General features: G+C 34.5%; 1 protein-coding gene across 4 annotated transcripts in view; it reads right to left on the minus strand.

Moving 5' to 3' along the window:
* NOS1 (nitric oxide synthase 1) overlaps positions 1-12873 on the minus strand; it is a 156998-nt gene that overhangs the window by 13019 nt on the left and 131106 nt on the right. For all 4 annotated transcript variants that reach the window (XM_072415944.1, XM_072415942.1, XM_072415946.1 and 1 more), the window contains 8 exons: positions 8831-8970; positions 6256-6430; positions 4500-4601; positions 3475-3669; positions 2889-2974; positions 2661-2805; positions 1779-1883; positions 702-760 (listed from right to left, as the gene is read on the minus strand). In XM_072415944.1, coding sequence (XP_072272045.1) covers positions 702-760; positions 1779-1883; positions 2661-2805; positions 2889-2974; positions 3475-3669; positions 4500-4601; positions 6256-6430; positions 8831-8970 — 1007 coding nt within the window. The remainder of the gene's footprint in view (positions 1-701; positions 761-1778; positions 1884-2660; positions 2806-2888; positions 2975-3474; positions 3670-4499; positions 4602-6255; positions 6431-8830; positions 8971-12873) is intronic.

A 12873-nucleotide genomic window follows, 5' to 3' on the forward strand; every position in this document is an offset into this window, starting at 1 on the left:
TATATGAATACAAATAAGTATATATGCTTTAGTAACTGCTATGATAATTTTATATTCATTCAGCTGTAACAAATATTTCCTAATCAGAAACATTATTATTTGCATCTTGCCCAGTCATATCTGGATTCATTATGTGTAAACATTTATGAAATATAATTACTGTGATTTCTCCGACATACATCAGGAAACGGTCATATTAAAGTACTATCAAGCTTTGACAGGTTATGCTGTGGCAGCCAAAGGGTGACTATCCTAAGTGTCAGTACAGATTAAATTATGCATACTATTTATAAATAATTACAGAATGATTAAACTAGATGTGAGTACATCTCTTTTTGGAAGCACACAATATTTCTCAAAAGTATAATACTACAAAATGTTATAGATATTATATGTTCAGATAATCAACATTTACAATTTTTCATCCTAATTATAGGATGACTTTCCTTACACACAGTCATGTACTATCTTAATATGGAATTTTAGCATCCAAAAGCCTGATATTTTTGTGACACATTGGGATAACGCTATTTTGGCATCCTTCTTGGTCAGATTTTTGGTTCTGCCTTTGAATATTTTCTCTTTCCAGCCACAGGGTAATTCCATGCAATAGAGTTGATAAAGAATATTGGTGCACTTTTAAATAGTAAACCTCAGGGAGCTGTCTCTAGCAATGAACTCTTCCCCAAAGGTAAACTTACGTTCTCTCCTCCAAATTAGAATTAGGATGCCTCATCTCCATGAGAGCACAGCCAAATTTCTGCAAGGAACATAGCAAATGTAGAATACACGCATTAGTGCTAATGGACTTTTGTACTGATGAAATGTACAAAAATATTATTATGTATATTAACAAAGTTGTGCCTATTTGACCAGGGTATATGACAAAAAAAGCAATTGTCTGTCTGATAAAAATGTGGAATATATACATTACAGCAAACGTACAATATGGAGTCGTGTGAAGCACAGCATGTACAATGCATTAGGAATATAGATTACAGTGTATAGATTAGAGTGGTCTGCGGTATTGTGTACAGCATAGTGCACACAATAAAGCATAATGAGAATATAAAGTACAGCACAGTTTACAGAGTGGATCTGTGTAAAGTAAATACAACAATATATATTGTACAGCATATGGTATAGAGGGGACCGATGTGTACTAAGAAAATTATATTGCACCACAGTTGAGCAGTTTGACCTATTTAATGTGGAGTAGTGTGCAGTATACTGTACAGCACAATGCACATTGTGGAGCACTGTGAAATATATAACATACATCTCAGTGCAACTAGTGGAGTAACATGGAGAATATATTGTTCAGAAGAGGGTACAGAGTAGATAAGTGCAAATAATATTTTGGGCAACACTGTGTAACACTGAGTCTACAATATACAGCACTTTGTATAAAGTGCAGCAACATCACAGTGATGAGCATGAAGCAGGGCCGAATATGCAATGAACACAGCACAGTAATTGTATGTTTACTTTGGTATTGTATACATAGGTTTTATACAAAAGAAAAATCCTAATATAATGTACATTTATACAATCTTAATGGAATCAGCAATGACCAGAATTTTTTAGCTTAAGCTTTTTGCTGATTATTATTAAACTAAAAATGTATTTGAACATTTCTTTAATACCTTGCCAACCTTGCCAACCTTTTATGTTTCATTATATCAAGTGCAAATAACATTGTGCAGGGCTAATTTACATCTGAAAAGTGTTATGCAGTGTTGTTTTAATCAACATCCCATAGTATGAATGATTCTTACTTCTCCATTTTCTGGTGGGTCTCCATTTCCAAAGGTGCTGGTGACTACCAAAACCAGGGTTTCGTGCTCTAGATGTACAATATCATATTCATCCATTGATGTCACCTGTGTAGAAAAATGTTTATTTAAGATATGTCTACAAAATTATATATTATATTTTACTATAATATTATAAAATGATAATTATTTTGTATTATGTGAAGTGAAGTAGTCTAGTTTCTAAGGCGCTTCAACTTCAGCACTTGTATCCCTTTTATCCAAAGAAAAATGTTTTTGACTGGGAGCCAGTTATGTGCTGTTGCATTTAACAGTGCTGTGCAGGCATAGGGACCTGGGGAGTTGCCAATGAATGTCTTCTTTTGTGCTATACAGTGATCTATTAGGGCTCAATACTACCAGCCTCTTGTTAAATACTACCCGAAACTGATAATTCAACATCCTGAATCCAACTGTGGAAATAGTTGTTTTTGACAACAGATCGAAAGGCAGCAGCAAGTGACCCCTACCGACACAACTTAATCTTTTAAAATAAAACCCACAAATTTATTTTATATTTTATTCATAAATTGCTTTAATCTGCGAACCTGGACCAAAAAGCAATTCTTTGTTATTGCTGTTTAAAACGAAGAATACAATGTGAAACATGTTTCTGCAGAGCAATTTTTGTATTCTATACAACAACAAGATAAATGAAACTCAGAACACTGTGTGATCCAAAGACCTTTTTTGTTTTTAATTCACATACTCTATATGCAGGATTATTTCTGTATGTATAAATGTATTTTAGCATAATGCTGTACATCTTTAATCTTCTTTCTGTTTGGATTTTTCACAGATGTTTATAACATCCCTGGAGACTGAAGTTTTAAAACAATGTCTTACCTTTGCATCAAAGGCATGCTTGAAGATTTCACATAACGTTTTTGCATAGACTTCAGATTTTCCTGTCTCTGTTGCATACAGGATTGTAGCTTTAACTCTTTTAGCCATTGCTTGTCCCATTAATTTTGCTGAAAATTTTACGGCCCTGCAGATGAAGTACATCAGAGCTTTTAAAACTAAAAAATCTCAGTCATATATATACCACATAGCCTTGATGTCAATACTCACTTGGCCAGCTTCTTAAATCCAATGGCTCTCTTCTTGGTTGGAGTCCCATTCACTCCCTTCCATATATGAGTATTCCAGGGATCCGGCTATACATAAGAGATTTTCACACAGATTTGGTAACAACAAAGCTAACAATATAGCTAATGAGCGCTGTATGAAACATAGATTACTTTTTGGGTCATTGACTATGATGACAGGACCTGATTTTCGTTTTACCCTCCCATTTTTCATGTTTATTGTGTTGCCCTATGATTACAGTCCTTTTTGGTTACACTGTAACCTGTATTCACTAGCATAGTATAAGGGTATAAGGATATTCCTATTTTCCAATAAATTGTAATTACTTACAAAAGAAATACATTTCATAATAAAAAATCAAATGTCCCCCTAACTACCACATTCTAACTCTAGATGGGAACCACTTGATCGTCCCACAAAGATAAGTCTGAAGGTACAATTTTATGATTTTCTTCTTTGGCTACCATTGTGTGCAAATCAAGTAAGAGAAATGAAGGGGGAGGGCTTAATATGCAAAGTACAATAATAGTAAGCTGTGGGATCTGTTTTTACACAGAAAATTAAGTACCTGGTATTCAAATGATGGTGAAAGGCGATAGTTGAGCATTTCCTGGTGAAATACAGGAGTAATACTTCCAGACATTGGAGGTACAATCCAAACCCAATCAGCTGGACAGCCACCACGACATCGGTATTCATTCTCCATGTGTTTAATAAAAGACTCTGTAGCTGATTGATGGTCTACTATTGTTACTTTATCATTCTGAAATTTAGATAAAACAAATCATGATCTAAAAGTACACAAAATCCTTATGTGACATTTATGTTTTACAGTATCTGACTGATACTGGTCATGCAACAGTTGACCTAATTTTCTTGTTTTATCCAACATGCAAATAAAAGCTTTATGATGGTGAACAATGTGGACCAAATGCAACTATCCAACCTCCAAGACTTCCTTTAGTGGGCTGAGATTACATTGCTCATAGACAGATGTTCTAAAACTGACCTAGTCCTCCCTGCTATATAATAATCTCCTAAATCAAAATGTCCAACGTATAGGTCAATTATACAGAAGGTGCACATGTTCTGTTGATATTTAGACAATGTATAGACAATGTTCCATAATCTATATGCTCACTTATATTAACCAATTTTAAAGAAGATGTGACTATATGGGCTGCCCATATATGATTGCCTCTGCTGTGCTCTACACTATATGGTTATTTGGTGTCCATCATCTGCATTGGGCAAAATGAGTTGTTATTATAGATAACCATCTAAAAAATGTTCTCCACAATTTCCAACAAACCCTCAAAATAAAGACAATAACAAGGAATAATATGGGATAATCATATGCATTAAGCAGTATGAAATAATTAGAGTCTCTGTATGACTACTCGTCATCAGCATTGCATAGCTGTCACTGGTTTGGGGTGAGCACAAATGGTATGCTTTCCAGTAACTCCCAATTATACAAAAACTGAATCTGGATAATGTATGCAGTTTTATATAACTATTATGTACTGTGATGACTATCACATACCATAACAAAAAATATTTGTAACTATTTGAAAGCATTTCACCAATTACCTGAAAACTGTACAGGACGGCTATATTAATTTCCACAAGTGCTTGGTCTTTCCATAATGAAGAAGTTTTTCTTGTGTCCAATTTCATTCTCTTAGCAACTTCCTGTAGGAAACATTGAACTAAATGTGATCTGTCTGAATGATAAACTATAGCATAGGCAACATTGTGCCTGGATTATTTTAAAATATATAAACAGCTGTTATATTCGGTGCTTTTTTGATGCCTTTGAAATTATTTGAAATTATTTTTCCTTATAGACTATAAACAAAACCTGTATGTTGTGCTTTGTAGTGTGTAAATGTGTAGTGTGTAGTGTGTAGTGTGTCAAAAACCTAGACCTTAGTCCTGCACAAGGTTCAGTTCTATTAGTCCTTTTTAGGAAATTGACATTTAGGCAAATTTGGGCAGGTAGATGGTAAGGCTGTAGGTCTGGTTGTTATACTTTACTACTGCATTCCATTTGGTGTCCTTGATAGGAAGACATGCAGAGCAACTAGGAAAGCCTAATGTGCTGTAAGTTTATGTATGTTCATGTCTAAAGATGACGATAACATTTTTAAATATAATTGTACAATCTCATTTTCAAATTTATAATAAAATCTAAAATCAACTAAAACAACCCAATATGTATGAAATTGGGACAGATGCCTTCAACATAGTGGATGGTACATCTAAAGTCTGTATAGTGTAAAGATAGCTTTAGAGATTTATGCAGGTTTGGAATGGACATCAATTTAGTTGCTATGAGAATAACCACACAGGGAAAAATTATTTGTATATTAAATACAAACTTGAACATTTAGCACTGCCCATAAAGGGCTCTTTTTCTATAAACCAGTGGGGATTAAGACATTCCTTCAAACATTCCCTCGTTGGAATCTTCCATATCTATATGTTCCAACGGCAAAATTTGATTCCCACGAGGGAATGTTTGAGCAGATGTCAGATTCCATGTTTTATAAATAGAGCCCAAAGTGTTAGTACAAGTAAAAAGAGGTGAGGAGAACGATCAGGTTGGTTGAGAAATCCGACAGGATTCGCAATTTAGATTTCTTTTTTTTAAAAAAAAGGTTTATCAAAAATCACTAGGAATGGGTTCCTTCTGGAAGCTCCCCGTAACCTTACAGGGCACCACTTTCTTCTTATTTCTTCACTTCCACCTTGCAATCTTTGACCATCTTGGTTGGCTAGGCCAGGATAACGTAACTCCCCCAAAGGTGTGCAACAATTCTTTTATTCCTGGCATGTGCAAAGGAAGACGGGAATGCCATGTATCCCGTCAACCAAAGCTGATATGGTCATGTGCAGCTCAGCTTTTTGACAGATACATGAAGAGATAAGGCAGGTAGGTGAGATTATTGCAGAATAGACATCACTTGTCCCTTTTTGCAAGAATGACCTTCCTGATCATGTTTTCCTAAAAGTCAATCTTTAGTTCTAACATTTTCAGTTTAGGAGGCAAGCTTATAGGGAAAACAACTGTTGTAAACCCAAAAATTCTTCACCATTCCAAAATTGGGACATTTTTGTGATACCATTTTTATTTTCAGTTTATTGAGATTACATTTTGAAAATGAGAAACATCTTGAATTGAAATCTTAAAATAAATATTCTTAAAATTGTTAAATTTTAGTGCAAAATTGTGCAGAACTCACTGGTTGAATAATATGTCCCTGGGATTTATACAACTATTCACCAAGTGTGATCAGTAATCTATGGCTGCCAAAAGGTGGAGCTCTTTACCAGGCCACAGTACCTCCAGTATGTTATAGCGGGAATTGTCACAGTAATCTCGAACTCCAATTTCAGTGCCCATGTACCATCCACTGAAAGGACAGGCGGTGAACTCCAATCCTCCAATCTCTAGCAGTAAACTGGATACAGCTGGCAATCCATACCATTTCAGGTCCAGTTCCTTAAACCATTCAAACCTAAACAATGAAAAATGTATTATTTTAGGGTTAAACCACATTAACACAAAAATTAGCCTCATAATAAACACATACCTGCTTCATTTTACATTTAGCCTAACACAAATAAACCATTACAGGCAAAGATATGAATGGGTAGTTATCTATCTAATGACTGTATTGTAAAAATAGCAGCTGTGTCCTGTGTGACTTTACCGAGGCAGCACAAGTGCAGCTAACAGCTGCCAGCTTACAAAGAAATGTTCCAAAAAGTTAGAAGATCCCTGTGGGCTGTAAAAGGAGGTTCAACAATTAGAAACACTTGTTATCTCATCTTAAAGTGGAACTATAACGAAAAGATGGACAGGTGCTTCCCTTCCTGCAATACCATATACTTATTTGCTTGATTGCATTCTTTTTAAGTAAACTGACCCCCCCCCCCCCATATGTCAAAAAAATTCACAACAAGATGGCCACCACAGAAAGGGGATAGGTGAGTGAAATAAAAAAAATGTGATCAGGCAGATATGTTTTTTTTATTGCAGAAAGTGAAAAAAGTGGGAAAGTGCTTGTTCCTTCTGCAAAAAAAAAGAATTTCCCTGGTCCTTCCAGCAGGATAACATGCAATGTCACAAAGCTCAAATCAGTTTCTTGAACATCTCAGCCCAATAGTGCACCTTTGGGATGTGGTAGAATGGGAGATTTGAATGATGGATGTGCAGCCACTAAATCTGCAGCAAATGCATGATGCTATCATGTCAATATGGACCAAGATCCCCAAGGAATGTTCCCAGCACCTTGCTGAAAGCAAAGGGGATCCAACCCATTACTTACAAGATGTACATAATAAAGTGGCCGTTGAGTGTATAGTGTATCTATTTTTAGTTTAAAAACTTGCACAGCAATCCTCCCAAAATAAAATGACTTACTTAACACAGCACTTTTTCATTTTCTGAGCCCCCCCCCCATAATAGTACTTGTTGTTAAGTGATATTAGCAATAGATCTGTTTTTACCACTTTTGTAAGTCAGTAAAACATTTTGATAGCAGGCAAAAGTTTCAGTTACTGGAGTTTAAACAAACTACTAACACTGACATTGGTGCTTATGTTGGTCAACTTTTATTTATATGATCTGAACAAAAGCTGTTGTTGTTCATTAAAAATTACATCTAGGACTGTCTGTGGTGTGATTCCACAGCAGAATGAAAGCAGTGTCACCCAGGTAGAGAAAAAATAACAGATCTACTGGTAGGATCAATAGTAAAAAAAAAACCTCATTATATGGAGAAAACAAAACCTACTGTGCTAGACTGGTGGCATACTGTAGAATATAGCATATGCAATTTTCAATTTGCTCAAAGTTACTTGTTAGTTCATAACAGTGCATTTTCTACCTTACTGTGGGGTGAGAACAAGTTGTTTATGAAAAACACTGTCAACTTAAAAAAGGGTCAATTCACAAAGATGAATGAGTTCTTATAACACCACTATTTTACCTATACTTTTTTCCTAAATGAAATGAACATTATTCTAGGGAAAGCCCATCTTTTCATAAATCATTAATTTACCCAAGAAAATATTTTTTTATTACCAAATATACCAGTTAGATCCTTCTCTCTTCCATAGATAACAATTGAGTATCCCAGCTATTTCCACCCTGTATCTGGTGTTATTTTAGGGGTTTTATCAGTGGGGCAGCTGACAGGTGGTTTGGTTGAAGTTATTGGCTGATTTGAATGCATGCCAGCTGCTCATTAACTGTCCATCAGTATGTTTTAACATCAGAAATGCAAGTGATCCATTTGTCCATTTGTCTGCTGATTATATGATTTAGACATAAATCAGATGTTTTTACACGGGAACCAGGGCAATTGAAATGCATATGTGTTACCCAGAAAAAAGTATGGTTATGGCACTTCAGGTTCCATGGCCATAGCAGCACAATGACAACAAATAACAAAAAGTAGTCCTAAAACAATTCAATAACATAAAGGATTTATACAGGGTAAAAAATGTTTGTGCTTGTGAGTTTGTTTCTGCTTTAAATTAAGATCTGGGGGATATAAAGTAAATAATGTATAGTAATGTGGAAGAACAGCAGAACAACAGGAAAATGGATTCATCAATCGTGCCTAAAGCTTTGTTTTGTTGTCTGGTAAGAAGCCTTTTCTCAGATGCTCAGTCCCTTATAGTAACAACAATTTAAATGAAAAAAAAAATATATATATACAGTCTATATTTATATGTGCATACAATAAATATTTATACCCTAAATAAACAAACTGTTATCTCTTTTAATATTACTTTAGCCAATATTGTGTAAACCCATGTGTATTGTTTATTAATACCTATAAAATGTACTAGGAATTCACTTTACTAATGACACAAAGTGAGTCTATATTCAATGGCAGATAACATACTTTGGGTGCCGTATTTGGACTTCCATTATCAATTCTGGGGGGATCTCAAAAAGCTCTGGGTCATTGCCATCTGCCTGGAGTACAAGAGGAAGGACATCAAAACGGCCTCGTGGAGCTTTCCAGCCTTGCTGAATACAGATCTGTCAACAGATGTAACAACAATGATTCATCATCAACAAAGCAAAAATGAGGTTTTGTTCATGTAAAACTGCTATGTCTATTAACAGTAAATAACACTCCATTCTCCAGATAGCAGGTAATAATCTGCAGGTTTTCGCTTGTTTTTTAAAAAAATTAATGGCATGTATGTAGTAGTTTTAATGCAATGGGCCTGATTTATTAAAGCTCTCCAAGGCTGGAGAGCTTTCACGGACTTTCATCAGTGAAGCTGGGTGATCCATCAGACCTGGAATGGATTTCTTCAACATTATTTGCGGTTTGCTAGCAAATGTTTTGAATCTTAGACTAGATCCATTCCAAGTTTGCTGGATCACCCAGCTTCACTGGTGAAAGTCTATCCTTTCCGGCCTTGGAGAGCTTTAATAAATCAATCTTTATGGGAAAACCCTACTGCCCTTTAAAGTTTACAGACTTTTACAGTTTACAGAAGAATCATATGGTTTTCCTTTTTTTGACTTGGGACATGTTTTTATTGATCCAACTGACCCCCTTCAACAAAATTGGTGACAATATTATGTTAATAGGCTTTGCAATGAACTCAAAATGTTGGAGTGCAGCTTTAAAAATGCATTTTCCTGACTATAATTTAACCTCCCTTTATGGGAAAAACAGCATTTTATCACTTGTGATATGTTCTCATATGTCTTCCCGAACCTTCTTTTTAGTTTTGGTGACAAATCTTTTGTTTAGGGCTTTGCACTTAACCAATTGAAAAAACATTAGCAGGGACTTAAAAATCATTAAAAGCAGGGACTTAAACAAAACCTTTTTCTGACTATATTATACCTTTGACTTACAGAAATACACTGAAACACCAATGAAAAATATGTGCTCTCTGAAGGTACATTATACTTTCCCTTAAACAGTAATACATTAATGGTTTATAAATAAAATAGGGCAGCTGTAAGTAATTTTGTTTGTCATTGTGAGCTGTCTTAAGTGAAATGATATATGTGTGAAATAGATAAACCAAAACAAGGACAGAAACAGCTGTACAGCATCTGAAAAAATTCAGGGCTGTGCAAACCTTGTAAACATCAAAATAATTTTATTAACATGTTTTGCACAGAGAACATTCAACAAACACTTGATCCAAGTACACATACACACATGGTGTGTGCAGTATGCCCTGTTCCTCTGCTTCTTTGCTCCAGCTCCCTTTGCATTTGCTGGCAATGCCTCAATACTGAAACAAAAATGGGGAGTTGCTCTATGAAGAAGCTGTAAAATTAAACAACTGACAATGTTTATAAAACACTGTTCAAATGCAAGATTTTTTTTCCTGACAATTTTTTATAGCACTTTTCTTCACATTAATTTCAAGCTACCAGTAATTTGTTTTTAGTTGATTGTGTTGCACTTAAAAGTGTACAACGTAAAAAATGTATTTATTCATTTGTAAATACCTAGCAAAAACGTTGAACCCGAATAATAATTTTAGTGTCATTTTTACAGGGAAAATTATAGAATAAATTTTGTAAATACCAGTAACACTATTCATTTATTCCAAGTGTAAGACCGTAAAACAAAATCTTGGTTTTTTAAAATGTAATCATTTTTTCACTTTTTGTTTCTTTTTGCCATTATCCCAGACAATATGACCACAATACAGCCTTGTTTGTTCTAAAAAAAACAAATATGTATTACTTTGTTATTTTAAATAATGGTAAGGTCTTGAATTAACAGTAGTGTTGATGTTCGAATTCGGGTTGTCCCTATATTCGACCCGAATATGGCTGTTCGAATTCGGGTAGACCCGAACCGAATTTTGCTGCATTCGACAGCAAAAATTCGGGAGGAAAAAAAATAAATAATAATAATATAATAATAATAATTTATAATAATTTATAATAATTATTTATTTCGTATCTGTTTTTTATTTTAACTTTTTTTTTCTTTTTTTTTTACAGGTTATCTGACAATGACATTATGAATCATAATGTCATTGTGGGATTCCTGGACCGTGGGAACTGTGCGGTCACAGCTAATTGAAAGCAGGTGCCTTCAATTAGCTGTAACCGCAGGCAATAGGAGGGCAAATTTTTCTCCCATTGACTTTAATGGTGTTCGAAGTCGATGTTCGACCACCCGAATTTTTTTGCTATATTCGGCCGAATAGCTGCCGAATCGAATAGTGAGCTATTCGACCAACACTAAATAACAGGCCTATGGCAGAAATATAAACAGTGCAGGTAGTGTACACATGTGTCTGTTAAATGCATACTACTGTGAAAGAAAAAAAAAAAAAACATTTAATTTAAAACGAAAATTAACATTATCAATGAATGCTCAATCTGGATTGAAAACAATAAAAAAAAAAATCAAATCATTCATGACATCTAACTCTTTATCACCATAAACCTATTTATTGCAACACTGCAATGCAAAAACACATTTGTTGCATAAACGCAATGCATACAACTGGACATTATGTGATATCACTGTGGCCAGTGAAGTTCTGAGGTTAGTGTTACCTCCTAATTCTTTTCATTTACATTATTTAATCACTCTTATCACATTTGCCTCTTGTGAATGACTTATGTGACTACAATTTTTGGTTAAAAAATCTTAAGTTTGTTTAATGAGTTATCCAATTGTCCAGCTTAAATGTAGCATCCTTTTTCCATTCATTGCACCTACTACTTTTAGGATATTAATCATTTAGATTTTACACAAGTGCACACTATGATAGGAACTCTTTATTGGCATGACTTAGAAATTATGTGACCATTATTAATCTTGTCATTTGTTTTTGTATATTTGAACATCACATAAAGGATATCATTTTTGTTTAGGACTTTTTATTAAGGGATTGTGTCGATTGTATCTGGGTTTACTTAACTTTATGTGGAGAAAACCATATTTTTGCTGACCATGTGTAAACATATGGATTAAGGACCTAGCTACCCCATTAACAATTATAATTACTTTTAATCAAGGCAAAGTATTCATTTTGGTCATACATGTATTGTTTTATAAAAGCATTCTATATAAATACGCTTGAATGGTGATGTGGGTATAGTGTCATCAATGATAAAGTACTTGCAAATTTAGCATTTCATATTAGGTGATTGGTTCAGCATGTTCTGTTTAATGCTTTATTTTGGCACAAATAAATAAAAATAAAGGAAAGTTAGTGACATGTTTTCTAAATATATACACATACTTGTTATAAGTGACAACACATGTGGGAGATCCAGAGTCTGTAATGGATTGACACTCCTGATACACTAAAAAGTATTGCTGCCAGAGAAAGTTTTGTGTCATTGTAGTGTGAAAAATGACAAATATATGCGTGGATGTAATAGGCTGCCTACACTGGTGTGAAAGGTTTTGAAAATTGCACACAATAAAATTTGCTACTATCTGCTACTTGCTAATTTGCAACATAAAGAGAATCTTTGCATTAAAAATTCATTTTAATGCGGAGAGTTGTAGCAAACACCACACAACTAAGAAACGAACCATACATCTCTTAATACTATCCGCATAATTTTCAGTATGGCTCCCTAACTCCAATAATCTGTTATGAACAAATCTCAAAAATTAGCTGATTCTTACTAGTCTGTGTGTATGAAGTCAACTTTGTGTCTTATGGAAAGTGATCACTAGCAGTTGACAAATGCATAGCCTTATCTGTGTTTAATGACTGTAATAATACTAACATAAAACTAAGATGTTCCAAGTATGGTATGACAAATAATAGTATTGAACATTTATGAGAAGAACCAGGCCACTAGTGGGTCCTTTGAGTCCCCCAGGGAGCTGCAGCGTTCCCCCACAGGCTCAACCGTGGCTCTAACCCCTCCCATTCAAGTCAATAGGAGACAATGGGAATCATTTTCTGCACCTGGAAGCGCATA

The sequence above is a fragment of the Pyxicephalus adspersus genome, chromosome 6 (genome assembly GCF_032062135.1).
Source record: "Pyxicephalus adspersus chromosome 6, UCB_Pads_2.0, whole genome shotgun sequence".
NCBI classification, from domain to species: Eukaryota; Metazoa; Chordata; class Amphibia; order Anura; family Pyxicephalidae; genus Pyxicephalus; species Pyxicephalus adspersus.